We start from the raw sequence: 20,000 nt of genomic DNA on the forward strand, positions 1-20,000 counted from the left end.
TTTCCTCCTTTTCACAATAACCTGATTTCATGTTTACATGTCAGTCAAATCAGACTTACACCAAATTAGTGCTATTTCTCATTAACTAAGTCACCAATTAATCAATTAATGACCAAACTATATATACTGAAACCTAATAACCAACCCTCCCTCACAAACTAGTATAATTTGTTATTTAAGCATTTATTAAAGTCTGTTTATTTCACTAGAATTTATTTTGGTCCAATCTGCTGGCATTGAACCCCACCCACCACATCCCTCTGTTTCCTAATATTTTCATTTGCAAAGCGACATGCTGGGTGAAATGCTTAGAGGTATTTCATCTGACTTTACTTTCTGAGTTCAAATTCCGCCAAGGTCGACTTTGCTTTCATCCTCTCAGGGTCGATAAATTAAGTACCAGTTACATACTGGGGTCGATCTAATGTGTTTGGGAAGCAAGCTTCTCACCACACAGCCATGCCTGCCCCTATATATACATAAAGGGTAAAGGGTAAATATTCCCTTTGGTCATGAATGACCATGGGATTGCACCTAGAAAGTTCCCCTCCAGGTCACAAGTTCAGGAAAGGTTGTTTATGGATGGCTGCCCAGACTCCAAATGTCTGTTGTGACATGGTTTCTAGGCGTAGGAGTGGCTGTGTGGTAAGTAGCTTGCTTACCAACCACATGATTCCGGGTTCAGTCACACTGCGTGGCACCTTGGGCAAATGTCTTCTACTATAGCCTCGGGTCGACCAAAGCCTTGTGAGTGGATTTGGTAGGCGAAACTGAAAGAAGCCCGTCGTATATATGTGTATGTGTGTATATATATATATATATATATATATATATATATATATATATATATAGTCAGGACTATTGAAAAGGTTGCAAGACGCAACAAAAATTTTTGGAAAATAAAAATAAGAAATAAGTGGAAATTTTACCGGTGAGAGTGTGTTACATTAAAATGACTCTCCCCAGACACAACAGAATATATATATATATATATATATATATATATATATATTAATATATATAGTTAATCCAAACAAGAAAGCACAAAAAAACACAACAACGCGAGGACGTGGAACAAATATAGTAGTATTGGACGCTCAGGAAAGAAGGAGGGTTTAACGTTTCGAGTGGAGCTCTTTTTCGGAAACATAGGAGAAGGAAAGACAGAGGAAAAAAAATCGCCAACGGTACACACGAGGTCACATTTTGAAAGACCGGAAGGAAAAGGGTGAAGAAATATGTTTTCAAAGATAGAAGAGTAGTATAGTCAAAGACAGCAGAATGGTATATATATATATATATATAGGTAGGTAGGTAGGTAGGTAGATGGGTGGTGTAGTGGTTGAAATGTCTAACCCAGTGGTTCGTAAACTTTTTCAGGCTGCTGCCCCCTTGATACCCACCCCATTATAGCCCCAATTTTTACATGAATCGCTACCCTATCATCACCCCACTTTTCTTCAATGCCCCCTTAGAACTTTCCACTGTCCCCTTTGAGAACCACTGCAACCCATGATATCATATGATTGCAGTTTCAGTTCCTAGAGAGGGCATCATTGTGGTGTCCTTGAACAAGGTCCTTCACTTCACATTGCCCCAGTCTACTCATTTGTAAATGGTTGCTGACCTAAGTGCAGGTGCGGCCTTTGCCCCATCCTTCTCTCAGATCCTGGCCATTGCACTCAATGGAGAGTGAGGGAGAGCAAGAGGGCGTCTGTCTCTGCCCTTCACTATAGAGGCATTTGGAACAATTAACAAAAGCACAATAAATGCTGTCAAGTCATTGATCACTCACGAGTGATGACTGGTTGTTGATGACATGATATATTTGCATATATTAACATCCTGTACGACACACAGTTCCCCATAGAACTGTATATATATATATATGAAATCTTCACATCCTGTATGACTTGCTTGGTTGCACATGATACTATCATGTACATGTGTATATATCTGTGTGTGCATGCATGTGTGTGTGTGTGTGTGTGTGTGTGTGTGTAAAGACACACATTTATGTATTTATTTATATACCTCAACATCCTGTACAACAGACACAGGGGTATGTGGTTATATGTGTGCACGTGTATCTGTTTATATATATGTGTGTATATGTATATATATATGTATGTATGTATATATATATATATGTATATATATATATGTATGTGTGTGTGTGTGTATATATATATATATGTATGTATGTATATATATATGTATGTATATATATGTATATATATATGTATGTATATATATATGTATATATATATATATATAGGTAGGTAGGTAGGTAGGTAGATGGGTGGTGTAGTGGTTGAAATGTCTAACCCAGTGGTTCGTAAACTTTTTCAGGCTGCTGCCCCCTTGATACCCACCCCATTATAGCCCCAATTTTTACATGAATCGCTACCCTATCATCACCCCACTTTTCTTCAATGCCCCCTTAGAACTTTCCACTGTCCCCTTTGAGAACCACTGCAACCCATGATATCATATGATTGCAGTTTCAGTTCCTAGAGAGGGCATCATTGTGGTGTCCTTGAACAAGGTCCTTCACTTCACATTGCCCCAGTCTACTCATTTGTAAATGGTTGCTGACCTAAGTGCAGGTGCGGCCTTTGCCCCATCCTTCTCTCAGATCCTGGCCATTGCACTCAATGGAGAGTGAGGGAGAGCAAGAGGGCGTCTGTCTCTGCCCTTCACTATAGAGGCATTTGGAACAATTAACAAAAGCACAATAAATGCTGTCAAGTCATTGATCACTCACGAGTGATGACTGGTTGTTGATGACATGATATATTTGCATATATTAACATCCTGTACGACACACAGTTCCCCATAGAACTGTATATATATATATATGAAATCTTCACATCCTGTATGACTTGCTTGGTTGCACATGATACTATCATGTACATGTGTATATATCTGTGTGTGCATGCATGTGTGTGTGTGTGGTGTGTGTGTGTGTGTAAAGACACACATTTATGTATTTATTTATATACCTCAACATCCTGTACAACAGACACAGGGGTATGTGGTTATATGTGTGCACGTGTATCTGTTTATATATATGTGTGTATATGTATATATATATATATGTATATATATATATATGTATGTGTGTGTGTGTGTATATATATATATATGTATGTATGTATATATATATGTATGTATATATATGTATATATATATGTGTGTGTATATATATATATATATATATATATACACACACACACACACACTGACATCCTGTACGACATGTGCATTTGCATGCAGAGCTGTATCAACCAGCCAATCATGAAGCACAATATACTACACAAATTGTTTTAATCATTAACCTTTTCCTCTATCCTTTATATATATATATGCATGCACACACACACACAGGAAAATAGAACCCCAAATATGAGTATATGTATACACGCATGCACGCACACACAAGGGGGGTGCTGAAAAGTCCCTGGCTTCTAAAGGTATTACAAAAGGCCTGGTTGGAGGCCCAACCTTTCCAGTTCTTTTACAGAGCTTAGAAAGAGCGAAGGACTGCTGTGAATCTCAGAAGGGATTATATTGGAGAAAATCATAATTAACCGATCCTCCTGGATTTTCTTTTACCCAAAGCCAGGATCTTTTCAGCACCTCCCTCGTGTGTGTGTGTGTTTGTCTTTGTGTGTACATATCTTTTTATTTAATCAACAGAAGTTAAAAAGTAACTCAGGGGCCAAATTTTTGTACAGCAGCACTTAGGCGGATATTAAAAGATGATGGTAACTGGCTCTCTGTCGGTCATGATGACGTGTGTGCTGGTTGATCTGATCAATGGGACAGCCAGCTCATGAAATTAACATGCATGTGGTTGAACGCTCCACAGACACGCATACCCTTAATGTAATTCTCATGGAGATTCACCACGACACAGAATGTGACAAGGCTGACCCTCTGAATTACAAATACAACTCATTTTTGCCAGCTGAGTGGACTAGAGCAATGTAAAATGAAGTGTCTTGCTCAAGGACACAACATGCAGTCGGGAATGGAACTCCTGCCCTTACTGCCATGAGCTAAATAGTCTAACCACGAAGCCATGCACCTTCCACTGTATATAATAAATATATGTTACATATGAAGGTGAATGGATCAGTAGTCAGAGCATCAGGCTCACAATCAGGAGGTAGTGAGTTCCATTCCTGGATTGGGCTGTGTGTTGTGTTCTTGAGCAAGACACTTTATTTCACATTGCTCCAGTTCACTCAACTGTAGAAATGAGTTGCGATGTCACTAGTGCCAAGCTGTATCGGCCCCTTTGCATTTCCCTTGGATAACACCGGTGGCGTGGAGAAGGGAGGCTTGTATGCATGGGTGACCACTGGTCTTCCATAAACAACCTTGCCTGGACTTGTGCTGTGGATGGAGAGCTTTTTAGGTGCAAACCCATGACCAAAAGAGGTCTTTATCCTTTACCCTTACATATATAATGCAAAACCACCCTGCTGACTGTGATAGTCAATAAAATAGAAATGAAATTTTAAAATTTATTCTTTTTTGTTTGGCCTGGTACCAAATGATATACAACCCAACACTGATCTGCAGTTTGGTTTTCAGGGCCTTTACAATCGGGGAGTTTTGATCAAGTAGCCCTATAATCAAAGATGTGGTAGCATTGGCCATCCCATGGTTTTGTATACCTTGAAGTACATTATCCAAAGTGTCCTTTTTTTTTAAGGCAGTAGGATGTGATTGTAGAGACATTTTATTGCTATTTCTAGCAGAATGAATGATCACTTAGGGACTGATTCTTTCTCTCTCTCTCTCTCTCTCTGGCTTAAATTCAGTTATTTATTAACCATCAAAGTAGGCGATTTGCTGAGCTTATAACTATTTTACCATTGAAAACTGTGAAGGCATTTAGCATTCAGTGTCAGCCTGGGTAATTGAAGTTACTTGCTGTGAAGGGAAAAGAAACAGGGGAAAACAATTTTAAAGAAACATTATAAAAATCCATAGAATTTGTTTTCACTACCATGTGGAGCTTAAGTATTGAAATTTCTGAAAACTGTTATGAAAAATAAATTACAAAAAATGAGAAAGAGATTTTGTTACTTCAATATGTTTTCTCATTCAAAACCATTCAATAACTGTGCCGTATGGTGGTCCATGTTATTTTGTCTAGTTAAAATTCCTGACAGATTTACACCAACCATCGTAGCATGGGTGAGGCTTGTCTTTATTTGCTGCATTCATCAAATTAAGCTGAGTTGACATTTCTGCCTGATGAGAGGTCAATAAGTCCTGAAACCAGGGCTTAGTAGATATAAACCTATACACACACATCCGTTCTACACACAGACATTATCTCTCTCTCTCTTAACTCATACACACTTTAATCCTTTTGTTACTATATTTCTGTTGAAATACCCGGCTTTCATTTCAATTCATTTTTAAAATAATGAAGAATTTAGAAGAATGACTTTGTCATTATCATGTTGGTGTTTTGAACATAAATTAACAAGGAATTTTGATGTAAGGTTTGAGTCAAGAAGTTTGCATCATAGAACCAAGGACAGTCTTGGGTGGGTTGGTATTAACCCTTTAGTATTCGGATTATCCTGTCAAATGTAATATGTATTTATTGATATTGTTTTGAATTAATCCTGTATTATCTCATAACTGAGATTTTGATGGTGTGAGTGTTTATTTTTATAGTGACATTGTGGGGTAGGTTTGAGAGGCCTGATCTAGCTAGTTTGAACCTAAAACAGGAGGAGATTTGGGGTGGATATGGCTAGATTAAATGCTAAAGGATTAAACAAGTTAAAATTCTACCTTTGTACACACAGGCATTAGCTGCATCTTAACTTACACATACACGTCATAAGTTATCTCTTAAGGTTATCTTAGCATAACAGGATATTAGTTGTATCTTAATTAACACACACGCACATCTTAAAGTTATGTCTTATCATGCACATGGTCATTAGCTGCATATTTAAACTCTCCTCTCATATCTTAAGGTTATCTCTTAGCACAGTAGGACATAGGTTGTCTTAATTTGCATGCACACATGTCTTAAGGTTCAGTCTTAGCTCAGACAGGCAGTACCTATATCTTAATCTATTCACTTGGACATCTTAAAATTCTAATGTGTGCAGAGTGGAGTATAGCTATTGACTGTGTGTGTGTGTGTAAGTGTTATCTTAGCACATACAAACATTGGTTCTCTTCTTTTTTTATTATTGGCTTAGACAAAGGAGGAAGACCATCCCTCTCCCCAAGATCTCTGAGATTAACTGGGAGCAGAGGAAGAAAGAAGCCACCCCTGAGGCATCACTGCATTAGGGTGTTGTGGACCAAAGATCCTTAGTTAACATCAGAGCAAAGCCCTTTTTTGAATACTTGACTGAGTATTCCAATTAGAATGGTACACAAGAACAGAAACAGTCAGACGGGCTTCCATGCAGTTTCCACGCTTCAAGGTTCACTCGTGAAACTTTGATTGATCTGAGCATATGATAGAAGACACTCAATCAAAGTGCTGAACTATGAAATTGAACCTGGGACCACATTGTTGTGAAGCAATGTTATTAACCACACAGGCATACATGCACCCATAATCATTTATTACGCTCATCTCAAGGTTATATCTGAGCACCCACACACACACACATGGAACCTATCCTAATCTTATTCTCAGTTTTAGGATCTGTCTTAACACAAATCTACAAATCCTCAGCTCATACATGTATTTACTACTCAGGTCATAATCTCCATGTGGTACTACATGTAGTATAACCACTTGTAGCTTCATGTAGTGTAATGCCATGTGGTACCCTATGTGTCATAACCCCATGCAATGCTACATGTCATCACAAATCCATGTATGACTATAAGGTTAAAACAAAGGATGAAATGTCCTTCCTGAGCCCTAGGTTTATAAGGCCACTTTCCCAGATTCTGTGGCATGTATGTTCCCCACCCCAGTCTGTCACAGGATGACTCGTCCTTTGCCAGCTGAGTGGACTGGGGCGATGTGAATAAAGTGTCTTGCTCAAGAACACAACAGGGAGTTTGGTCTGGAATTGAACTCACTAACTCATAATTGTGAGCTCACTGCTCTAACCACTGAGCCATGCACCTTCAGTAGTAATTGCAGTAGTATAGTATTGTACTACTATTACTAATACTACTACTACCACTACTACTACTACTACAAAGATGGTGAGCTGGCAGAATGGTTAGCACACTGGGCAGGATGCTCAGCAACATTTCATCAGTGTTTGCATTCTGAGTTCAAATTCCACTGAGGTCAACTTTGCCTGTCATCCTTTCAGGGTCGTTAAATTAAGTACCAGTTAAATACTGGGGTCTATGTAATCGACTTAACCCTCCCCCAAAATTGCTGGCCTTGTGCCTAAATTTGAAACCAATACTACTACTACCACTGCTGCTGCTGCTACTGTCATTACTACATGGTACCATGACATAACCTTATGTATTATGTCTACATGCTATGACATAATGCCATGTAATATTACCACTACTACCATTCCATGTTATATCAGCCCACATAGAGCTGAACAATTGTGTCTGCTGTACAATGATTATTCCCCCCAACCAGACCCATCCCCACCCCCTGTACCACCACCCACCCACCCCCTCCACCCCGTCTATTTCTATTTCCATTCTTTACACTTCAATTACACTCAACTACTTCATTAGCTTCAAAATCAATATTTCACCCAACATCATCATCATCATCATCATTACCAACAGCACCAGCACTGTTCTAAATTTCGTTCTAGTTCTCTCTCTCTCTCTCTCTCTCTCTCTCTCTCTCTCTCTCTCTCTCTCTTTCTTTCTCTCTCTCTACCCCCCTTCTGTTTCTTACTTTGTCTATTTCCCTCTTCCTTTTCTAATTCTTGCTCAAACCAACCCCTTCTCTCTATCTCTCTCGTATGTATATCCAAGTGTGTGTGTGTGTGTGTGTGTGAGTCAGTTATCCCCTGTGTGTGTGTGTGTTGCCTTCTTCGTCTCACTCTTTCTACCCCTTCAGTTCCCTCTCCTCTTCCTCTCTCTCTCTCCCCCCTCCTACCCTTCATTCAATCACGAAACTAAAAGGTATTTCCCAAAATAAAGACACTTTCTCAAAAGCTGCTCTATTTTCAAATACAGTCAAGAGTAAAAGCAAAAAAACAAAAGAAAGCAAAAGCAAACACAATGCAAGACACATTTGTATCTGATGAACAACTTTAATATGGAGTTGTAGTTTGTTGAGCAAATTGCTTCAGGCCCATTTCATCCGTCTTCACGTTCTGAATTCAAATTCCGCCTGAGGTCGACTTTGCCCTTTATCCATCCAGGGTCAATGAACTAAGTACCAGTTGAATACTGGGGTAAATGTCATTGACTTACCTCACTCCCCCCAAACTTATTGGTCTTCTGCCAAAATTTGAAACCATTATTATTATTATTATTATTATTATTATTATTATTATTATTATTATTATTATTAAGGTAACAAGCTGGCAGAATTGTTAGCATGCTGGGCAAAATGTTTAGCAGTATGTCCAGATTCTGCTGAGGTTGGCTTCCTCCATCCATCCTTTCAATCATTTGGATGTGGCCATGCTGGAGCACTGCCTTGATGGGGGTTTTTTAGTCAAACAAACTGATCCCGGGAGTTATTCTTTGTAAGCCTATTACTTATACTATCGCACTCTTTTGCTGAACCACTAAGTCACAGGGACATAAACATACCAACACCAGTTGTCAAGCTGTGATGGAGGGACAAACACACACACACACACAGATATATGCATACATACACGATGGACTTCTTTCAGTTTCCGTCTACCAAATCCACTCACAAGACATTGGTCAGCCCAAGGCTATATAGTAAAAGACACTTGCCCAAGGTGCCACACAGTGGGACTGAACCCAGAACCTTGTGTCTATGTATCTTTTATCTTTTACTTGTTTTTAGTCAACACATGCACACATACTATAAAGAGGCTTCCAGACAAATTCCTTCAACCAAATTTTACTCACAAGGCATTGGTCAATCCAAATCTATGACAGCAGAAGACAGCTAACATAGTAAGGTACCATGTAAAGGTACCTTAGTACCCACATTATTGGGATGAAGCAGAGGTTGTTTTCACAAGGGAAGCTGTGGTCTTATTTTGTGGGACTTTTTTTTGGCTTTTTTTTGCAGAATTCCTGCAGCAAATGTTAAATTCTTTTCTCTATCTCTCTTCCTTTTCTTTCCTTTCATTCCAGTTAACCATGAATGATTTCAGTGTACATAGGATTATTGGCCGGGGTGGATTCGGAGAAGTATATGGTTGCAGGAAAGCAGATACTGGTAAAATGTAAGTAGAACCTTTTTCTGTCTGTGTTGCTCTTTGCAGGTTTTTTTTTACTTTGTTTAAATGGGCCGTTTCCATCTGGCGGCCTGAATATTCCCCCAGTTTTGTGTTCAAACCAGCCTTTCACACCTTACAATGTTGTTCTAATAATAAACGATTTTGTTGAAATCTTGAAGCTATGAGAAAGTAGCAGTATACGGAGGAGACATGCGCTGTAACAGTGCATCACTGCATCCACCATTTGTTGGTGGTTCCCTTCTACACCTTTGCACCACAGGGGTCTGTTTCTGTAGTTGTTGCTGGTGAGGGTTTTACGAGGTCAGAGTGCAAATCCTACCTCAACCTCTTATAAGTTGCCTTTGTGACACACGGAGGAAATGTTGGGTTTATTCTTTGGCATGCCGATCCCCACACAACAAGGGATATTGTTGTTGTTGTGGTGGTGGTATGGGAGTATGTGGTGTAACAGAGCATTGCAGCATCCACCATTTGTTGGTGATTCCCTATTCTTGGTAGCTGATACCTTTTCCCCACTCAGGCAACAACCCTCCAACCCATGGGTCTGTATGGTTTTGATAGCCGTTGCTGGTGAGGGTTTTACAAGGTCAGAGTGCAAATCCTACCTCAACCTCTTTTGGTCACCTTTTACAACAAGCAGAGAAAACACTGGGTCCATTCTTTTAGCATGCCAGTCCCCACACAACACAAAGGATGTGGTGTGAAGCAATTAGAACATTTCTTATCCTGTAGTAGTAGTAATAGTAGTAGTAGTAGCAGCAGCAGCAGCAGTTTGTGGGACATTTTTGTCTCTTTTCTTGCAGAATTCCTGTACCAAGTAGAAGTAGTAGTAGTAGTAGTATGAGGACATGTTCCGTAACAGTGTGTTGCTGCGTCTGTCATTTGTTGGTGATTCCGTCCTACTCCTTGCAGGCGACACCTTTGCGCCACTCATGCAACCAACCTTCCAACCCATGAGTTCCATTTGGGTGGTCATTACTGTTGACAGTTTTATGAGGTCAGAGTGCAAATCCTACACAAACCTCTTTCACACACACACACACACAGAGGAGAGGTTGAGTCCATTCTTTTGGCAGGCCAGTCCCGACACAGCACAAGATAATGCATGATTAATTGAAAATAATCTGAATAAATGAAACATTCCACTTGACAGTTTATCTAAATGCTAAATGGTTGACAGGACGCACAGACTTCAGGCGAAAAGAAAATGAAAGAAAGAAAGAAAGAAAAGAGAAGACTCTCCAATCTGCAGTGTTAACCTCATTGTGTTAGGTTTGTGAGTTTGTCAAGGCTTGGGGTAGACTCAGCCTTGTGTCCTTGAGCAAGGCATTCCACTTACGTCAATGACTGTACTAATGCTTTGCACTTGATCAGGATACGTGATTGAACAGTTGGTCTGATAAGAGCTATGACACTTGTTGCTGTCTGCCTCTTGTTCAGCCCTATCTGGCAGGCTTATAATCAAGTGCATTCCAACTATGGCCATCTCATCTTTTTTTTTTATATTCATGGTTGCTAGCATGGAAAGCGGACATTAAACGATGATGATGATGATTGTCCTGTATATGCCTTTGTGAAGGCGCATGGCTCTGGTTAGAGCGTCGAGCTTATAATCGTGAGGTTGTGAGTTCGAATCCCAGACCGGGCTGCGTGTTGTGTTCTTGAGCAAGACACTTTATTTCATGTTGCTCCAGTTCACTCAGCTGTGGAAATGAGTTGTGACATCACTGGTGCCAAGCTGTATCAGCCCCTTTGCCTTCCTCTTGGATAACATCAGTGGCATGGAGAGAGGAGGCCGGTATGCATGGGTGAACTGCTGGTTTTCCATAAACAACCTTTCCCGGACTTGTGTCTGGGAGGGTAACTTTCTAGGTACAATCCCACAGTCAGTCATGACCGAAGGGGTTCTCAGCATATGCTTTTGTACACACTGTAGGGTATGATAAGGGAGGAATTTGGCTTCTATTTCTAGCAGGTCTAGCAACATTGTGGAGGTTCCCAGAAGTAGTTGTGTTTCACCAAACCTCTTGGAAGTGGTTGGTTGAGCCCTTGACCAACCAAGCAACCAGCCCTATAGACTTGGCATCAAGGGTTGGTGTAATGCAACATCCAGGTCCCTGACTATGTTATACGGTACAGGGTAACTACTTGACCATATGGTGTGGAAGCCATGTGTGGATTGCTTATAGTGCAGTCAGGCCAGGTTATATGATGCACTAAGTGGTACTGTGGTTGTATTGTGTGAACTTCAGTAAAAACCATCAGGTAATGTTGTGTGAGGCACTAAGTGCCAGGCTTAAATAAACTAAGTACTAGGGGCTGGGGGATTTGTTTGGTTAACCCCTTAGCTCGGATTACTCTGTCAAATGTAATGTTTATTTATTCACATTATTTTGAATTAACTGGGCATTATATCATAGCTTCAGGATTTCAGTGATGTGATTGTCTATTTTTAGAATGACATTGCAGGGTAGGTGTGAGAGGCCAGATCTGGCCAGGTTGGACATAAAACAGGTGGGATATTTCGACTAGATATGGCCGGTTTGAATGCTGAAGGGTTAAACTTTCAAGGTGATGCTCCAGCATGGCTGCAGCCCATTGACTGAAACCAGTAAATGATAATGCAAAAGGTTTTATCTGGAGTGGTGTATAACAATGAAGACGTGTTATACAACACTCAAATCTTGCTGTATGCCAGCCGGGCCTTGTTGTCTTGCAGTCAGACCCTCTGATGGGGTGTGAAGCAATTGGAACATTTCTTATCCTGACCATTAATAGGTAATTTTAGGTTACGATCAAATGAAGTCTTCTGCAGAAAACTAGAGACCAGTGAGTCTTAACTGCAGCTCCCGGGGCCACATGTGGCTCTTAAGCCTCCTTTCGCTGGCCCTCAACAGTCTTCCCTCTATAAACATAATACAAGTTTTCTTTCATGTTTTTTTTTTCTTGTGTCCCCCTAAAAAAATCCAGGTTTTCGGTCTGGCCCGAATATAAAAAAGGTTGAGGAACCACTGCTATAGAGGGTGAGAAACTTGATTGGAGTATTCATCATCATCCATTATTTTATATCAGACAATTTGACAAGATCCATGTCCTTACTGCTTATGTGGAGCCTTGGAGACAAGGACACAGTGCATTGGTGCCTTACGGTACCTTCTAGAACTTCAGTTGTTTCCATAGTTGAACAAGCAGTACCACTTTTGTTAGAGAGGTTAGAAGGGTCAACCCTAAAACAATGAATTTTATAGGCTTCAGGGATGGCTGGTTTCTGTTAATTAGGAACCCTAATTTGTGTCAGGTTAGGGGTGGGAGGGCAACAAATGTGTGGTAGCTTAGGTTACGAAGGTTGTAAAGAAGGCTTTTCAATTACTCTGTCAAATGTATTGCTTATTTGATAGCATTGTTTTGAATTAATCCTACGTTCTGTCATAGCTGGTACTTATTCTACCAGTGTCTTTTGATAAACCACTAAGTAATGGGGACATAAACACACCAACACTGGTTGTCAAGCAGTGGGTGGGGGAACAAACACAGACACACACATACACACACACGTGTGTGTGTGTATGTATATATATATATATACTTTATTTTTGCTAGAAAAAACTGTCCGACGAACGGGAACGTGAAACTCAGAGTAACAGGTTTTGTTGAATTTTCTGCTGCTTTAAATAAAGCATATTACTCTACCTCTGGTATTTGAGTACTCTTTTTTCCACCTTGTTTCACATTTATGTGTTTACTCCGGTATATATATATATATATATATACACACACACACGATGAGCTTCTTTCAGTTTCCATCTACCAAATCCACTCACATTATATCATCTTTTATCTGTTACTTGTTTAAAGCATTTGGCCACGGCCATGCTGGAGCACTGCCTTGAACATTTTTTAGTAGAACAAATACATCCTAGGACTAATTTTTTGAAGCCAAGTACTAGTCTGTTTTGCCGAACCACTAAGTCACAAGGAATTTAACACACCACCATCAGTTGTCAAGCAGTGATGGGGACAAACAGATGTACACATACACACAACAGGTTCCTTTCAGTTTTCATCTACCAAATCCACTCACAAGGCTTTGGTTGGCCCCAGCCTGTAGTAGAAGACACTTGCCCAAGGTGCCATACAGTGGGATTGAACCTGGAATCATGTGGTTGGGAAACCAGCTTCATATCACACAGCCATGCATTTTTTTTTCTCTAATGCATCTAAGACTACATGACCCAACTGATAGAGATTTTACTGCTATTTCTAGCAGTTTGAGCGACCAGATTGAGAATTCTCCGTTGGCTCATCTTGGAGGTGTTAGTGTTGTTGATGTTGTTTTTATTCTTGTTGCCATGGTAATGAGAGATGGGTGTAGAATGTGGAAGATTTTGGCAGCGGATGAAGTTGAAATTAGTTGTGTGTGGTTTATTTGGAAAATGTTTTGGTATCAGCTTACCTGAAAGGGTGAGTGCGAGTGAACTGGGGAACGTAGGCTCGTTATCAAAGGCAGCAGCAGCAGTTGGTGCAGGCAGGTGTGTGTGCGTGGGTGCGGAGGCGATATGGAGCTGCACTGGAATGGACAACACCTGTTGTGGTGCGAAATGCAGTCTGCTGCCAGAGGAAGGGTGTCGAAGGTGCTGAAGGGAAGAAGTTGGGAGGGTCCATGTGCTACAGGCCCATCAAACCCCTGCCAGAACAGGAAACATGGGTCTTCACAACAAAATTAGTTGTGAGGGAGCAGAATCGTTGCAGACAGTGCTGCGAAAATTGTTTTGCACCATTTCTTCCGACTTGACATTCTGAGTTCCAAATGCTGCCGAGATTGACTTTGCCTTTCATCCTTTCAGGGTCAATCAGTTAAGTACTGGGGTCGATGTTGTTGACTATCCCCCTCCCCAAAATTTCAGGCCCAATGCCTATAGCAGAAAGGATTATTATTATTATATTATTATTATTATTATCATCATCATCATTATCATTATTATTATTAATATTATTATTTATGTCACCATGGAAACAGTTTAGGTAACTCTTTACTGATCTTTGGACTCTTGTTACTTTGGATAAACCATGTCTTTCTCCCCTCTCCCTCCCTATCTTTCCCTCCTCCTCTCTCACCTCTCTTTCTCATTCTCTCTTCCTTCCTTCCTTTCTTTCTTTCCCTAGGTACGCCATGAAATGCTTGGACAAGAAACGGATTAAATTGAAAACTGGAGAAACTTTAGCATTGAATGAAAGAATTATGCTTTCTCTCGTCAGTACAGGGGTGAGTCGGTTCATTCTTTTACACCTGCAGCACTTGCATTTATTTTCTTCTTTATTCCATCATCATCATCATCATCATCGTGTTTTCCCAATTTGGACTCAGCTGATCATAATTATTTATTTGTTAAATCATAAGTAATGAACATCAAGAGGCATTGGTCACAGATTCTCGACTTGGTAATCAGGACATTCTTTTTAAGGGGACCAGGAAGTGTCTATAGTTCAATGCAGAACAAATATCAAAAGGAACTTTGAAGAACACTTTTTTCTCTCTCTTCTCCATATTTACATCTTTTGTCAATATTTGTCAATATTAATATATCAACAAAAAAATATACCCTTGTCATCACCAACATCATTTTTACGTCCACTTTTCCATGGTCACATGGGTCAGACAAAGTTTATTGAGGTGGGTTTTTTATGGCTGCATGTTCCTTCCTGTCACCAACCTTCACATGATTCCATGCAAGATGGAACTCTTGCCCTATGACATCAAGAAAAGGAGACACTAACACACACACACACACAATCAGCCATTGGTCAAACTGAGGCTACGGTTGAGGAGAAAGTGTGGCAACCACAGGGTTTTGAATCAAACTAAAACCATTTAACCACACAACCTGGTTTCCTGATCCAGTTTTCCATTTAGAATCTTTATTTTCAAGGAGGAAGATTTCCTAAAAACCCATTTCCAAAATATAAAATTCTCCTCTTTTAACAATGATTTCTTTTGATTTTTTTGCTGCATTTGTGAATGCTTGTCTGATGCAGGAATTAGTAACTTCTTTTTGTGATGGTCTACTTTGGATCTTATTTCATTTGATCATGGTCTCACCTGTAAAATATCTCTATATGTCATTGCCGTTTCCATCAATAGCACTGTTTATGTCCCTAAAGTCTGAACACAAGCAAAAATGTATATTTTCTAGAAATACACACAAAATTTCCAACATCATTTTATTCAAATAGAATATTCACAAATAGCATCTTCAATATGATTTCCCCCATTTGTAATGCAAAGGTCGATGCACTTTGCAAGATTTATATAAACCTGATGCAATAAGCACCCCACTGCCATCAATTTCAGCACATTCACTCTTCATGCTTCCAACCGATGCAGATTGCTTTGCAATCAATATCGAACATTCTGCCTGTTAACTTCTCTTTTCACATAAAACAGAACTTTGTCGCAGAACTTCGTCACAGTCTTCAGTAAAATGATTGTTTTCATCTCGAGTCATCTCTCAGCCTCATCCTCTGTTAAGTGATGCAAGATCTGTAACTTGTACGGATGCAAATTTTGCTCTTTTAACATACGACTGGAGGTTGTTTTGGGAACACCTAGCTCCTTGGACACCTTGCAAAGGGATTTTTTTTGGGTGGGGGTATATATTTTGGCCATGTCAGTTTATTTCGTTTTGTCCGATACATTTGATTGTCCAGAAAGGGGTTTGTCCCAGACACAGCCCGTTTCCTTAAACTTTTTGGCCCTCTTCGCCACCGTGGAAAAGCCAAGTGGAGTCCACCAGGGATGATGTGCATTAAAACCATCTGCTATCTTTCCACATGACCATCCTTCACGTCCACTGAGAGGTACCAGTCCAATTCTTTTTTTCTTTCAACAAAGCCATATATAATCTGTGAAGGTAAAAAAAAAAATTTAGTAAGTAAAAAATATATTGGTAAATATAATGTATAAAATAAATAGCTAGTGAGATTTCCCTTGGGTCCAGACTTTAGGGACACCATGTGTGTATATACACACACACACAGAAAGAGAAACATATTTATATATCTTTTTCACTCCTAAATATATTTCATTGTGATATATATATGAAATATTGAACCCAGTACACTTGATTTCCTGCTCTTGTATTTATAAGGTTATAGTCCTCTCTTAATGAATTATCGGGAATGGAATCTTCCCACTAGAAGAGCATGAACACTGCAGGTTTAGACTTTATTTAAAGCCTTTGGCATAAGTGAATTAGTGATTCGCCTGAAGATCATACACATGTGTGCGTGAAACCAATGGTAGCAGATACAAATCAGGAAATATGAATTCTATTACTATATTGTAATATATATATATTATATATATATATATATATTTATGTGTGTGTGTGTGTGTGCTTGTATATATATATATATATAAAATAATTTTTTGCATAATGAGAAAAAACCATGGCTGTGTAGATATTAGAACATTTATAGATAAAAGGTCTTACAGCTATTTCCAGGATATTTATTAAATCTCTTCATCGGAGATGGTGTGAGAGGATGGTTAAGTAATAGTTTAGATAGGATATAAAATAGAGAGTGAGGTGGAGGAAAGAAAATAGATGTGAGATATGTAGGGATATTGAAGTTGTAGACCCATTTTTTCGGCAGAATGGTATATATAGCACTTATTCAGCATTACCTGACACCTTTGGGTCTCAGTGACACCATTACTTCTTATAACCTATATATAACGCACTCACAGGGACTCGTGTGTGTGTGTATATATATATATATATATATATATATATCACGTGACCGACCAGACCATCAGATGTTACACATCGCTGGTCACAATGCGTTCGCATTGTTTTAGCCTTTGAATGACGCCACCCCGCTGGCTAAGCGAGCAGGCCAACAGAAGAAAGAGTGGTGAAAGAGTACAGCAGGGATCACCAGCCCTTGCCGGAGCATCGTGGAGCTTTTAGGTGTTTTCGCTCAATAAACACTCACAACATCCAGTCTGGGAATCGAAACCGCAATCTGACCACTGGGCCATTGTGTCTCTCTCTCTCTCTCTCTCTCTCTCTCTATATATATATATATATATATATATATATATATATATATATATAATATATATATATATATATGTGTGTGTGTGTGTGTATGAGAGAGAGGGACTGTTTTATATATATATATGAGAGAGAGAGAGAGTGTGTGTATGTGTGTGTGAGTATTTGAGGAAAGAAGAAGAGCTATTTATGTAAATGGCATGGAATGGACAAGATTGCAGCATTTGCTGTTAGAGAAGTTATCTCTGTTGTGTGATATATTGGCAACCAAGTAAAGAATTCTCCAGAAACACTTTCTGCTCCTACCATCGACCAGTGTGAAATCCAAACTGCCATATCTCACCACAGATTATTCTCATTTGCTCAAAGCCATTACACGTTAATGACTATCATTTATTAATTACCATGAAAATCTGTCCGAAACTTCCCAAGCTGGATTCTGTTGTGTCCATGTTGCTGACTTACTGGCAAGTTAAATTAGCCAGTTTCATTTGTGCAAATGCCTGAAAGCATCGTTTTGGATAACGAGATGCAATTTTGCACGATAATTATTTACATGGCCCTTGTTCATAAATAGCCCTGGTGCCCTCTCCTTACCTTGACCCTAACCCTACTGCCAGGTCAGCACAAGGGCTTCAGAAGAGCAAGCTTGGTGAGATGTGGATGCAGCTAAATAATGCCACCTTGACAAAAGCATCGAAGGAACAGATGCCAACAATTTTGAGGGGAGGGGGAAGTGCGCATGCACACACACACACACACACACCCTTTCCCTGTGCTCAACTGGTGTTTATTTTATTGACCCCAGGAGGATAACAGGCAAAGTTGACCCGGGTAAAATTTGATGATCCTTTCTACTGGAGGCACCAAACCTGGAAATTTTTTTAGAAGCAGGTGAGGGGGGTGGGCTAGTCTAAATTAAAACCTCCCATCAAATTTTCCATGTTAATTTATGTTCCAAAAACCATTTGAATAACAAGTTATTTTTACTAAATTCTTCATTATTTTCTAAATTAATTGAAACAAAAGACAATGTGTTTCAACAGAATTATGGTAAGAAAAAGGTGGTAAATCTAGGAATTGAGTAGTCGAGATCGATCGACCCCCTTCCCCAACCCTTGTTCAAATGGTGCTTATTTCTTCAACTCTGAAAGGATCAAGGACAAAATTTTAACTTGGAACATAGTCTCTCTCTCTCCCCCCCTGTCTATCTATCCATCTCTTTTTATCTCTATATAACCTATGTAATTGGTTCTTCCTCCCTCCCTCTCTGTCTGTCTACCTATCTCTCACCCTCCTTTCCTCTCTCTACCTGTATAGTTATGTCTCACCCTCCGTCTCTTTATCTGTATAGCTATCTCTCCCTCTATCTATTTTGCTCTCTCTCACTCTCTCTCTCTCTCTCTCTCACCCTCCCTTTATCTATCTGTATAGCTACCTCTCCTCCCTTCCTCTATCTATATAGGTCTCTCTCTCCTTCTATCTGCTGTCTCTCTCTCTCACCCTCCCTCTATCTACCTGGTTTGCTGTCTCTCTCACCCTCCCTCTTTCTATCTGTATAGCTCTCTCACTCTTTATCTCTCCCTCCCTCTCTGTAATTGTGACTCTCTCTCTCTTTCTCCATCAGTGTGTGTGTGTGTGTGTGTAGAAAGAGAGAGAGAGGGAGAGCAACTCAGCTTTTGCCAATACTAATCAATACATTGGATTAACTGTTTCCAGAATGTTTAATGAACCCTAATGAGTTTCTGAGCACAGATCAGGTTTTTGGGTGGTTTTGGGTGGTTTTGGGAAACAAAGAAAACAAAAGGAAAAACAAAAAACTTTCTCACCTTTTTTTGATTCAGTTTTTTTGTCTGCAAAACGGAAACAAAACATTTTGAGGTGTTTTCACTTGTTTATTGTTGTTGTTGTTGTTGTATGTTATTTTAGTGTGTGTGTGGGGTGGGGGAGTTGGCTTTTGTTTATATACATTGTATTCATTCAATGGTTTCAGTCATGTGGGCTGTGTCCATGCTGGAGCTCCTCCTTTTCGGCATGGCTGTGTAGTCATGATATTTGCTCCACAATCATGTGGTTTCCGGTTCCAAACCACTGCACAGCACACCTTCTGCCATAACCTTGGGCCAACTAGTGCTTTGTGAATGAAAATTTGACTGACAGCCATGGGGTGGGGTGGGGGGTTTAGGTGCAGATGTTGTTGTGAGGGTAGAAACTGTTTCCCAACCACATGATTCCAGGTTCAGTCCCACTGTGTTGCACAACTGGGTAGATGTCTTCTACTATAACTCCTGGACTGGTGAATGGATTTGGTAGATGGAAACTGAAAGAAGCCCATCATGTATATATGTGTGTTTGTATTTGTCTCCACCAACTGTTGTTGGTTTGTTTCCATCCCCACAACTTAGCAGTTCAGCAAAAGAGACTGTAGGATAAGGAAATAAATACTGGGATCGATTCATTCAAGTGAAACCCTTCAGGGTGGTACTCCAGCATGGCCGCAGTCTAACAACTGAAACAATATATTTAGGCACAGGTTTGGGTGTGTGGTTAACAAGTT

At 39.8% G+C, this 20,000-nt stretch overlaps 1 protein-coding gene across 2 annotated transcripts in view; it reads left to right on the forward strand.

Annotated features, from left to right (window-relative positions):
• LOC115224846 (G protein-coupled receptor kinase 1) overlaps positions 1-20,000 on the forward strand; it is a 240,595-nt gene that overhangs the window by 187,849 nt on the left and 32,746 nt on the right. For both annotated transcript variants that reach the window (XM_029795790.2, XM_036513549.1), the window contains exons 8-9: positions 9,280-9,371; positions 14,550-14,649. In XM_029795790.2, the coding sequence (XP_029651650.1) occupies positions 9,280-9,371; positions 14,550-14,649 (192 nt within the window). The remainder of the gene's footprint in view (positions 1-9,279; positions 9,372-14,549; positions 14,650-20,000) is intronic.

The sequence above is a fragment of the Octopus sinensis genome, linkage group LG26 (assembly GCF_006345805.1).
Source record: "Octopus sinensis linkage group LG26, ASM634580v1, whole genome shotgun sequence".
Taxonomy (NCBI): Eukaryota; Metazoa; Mollusca; class Cephalopoda; order Octopoda; family Octopodidae; genus Octopus; species Octopus sinensis.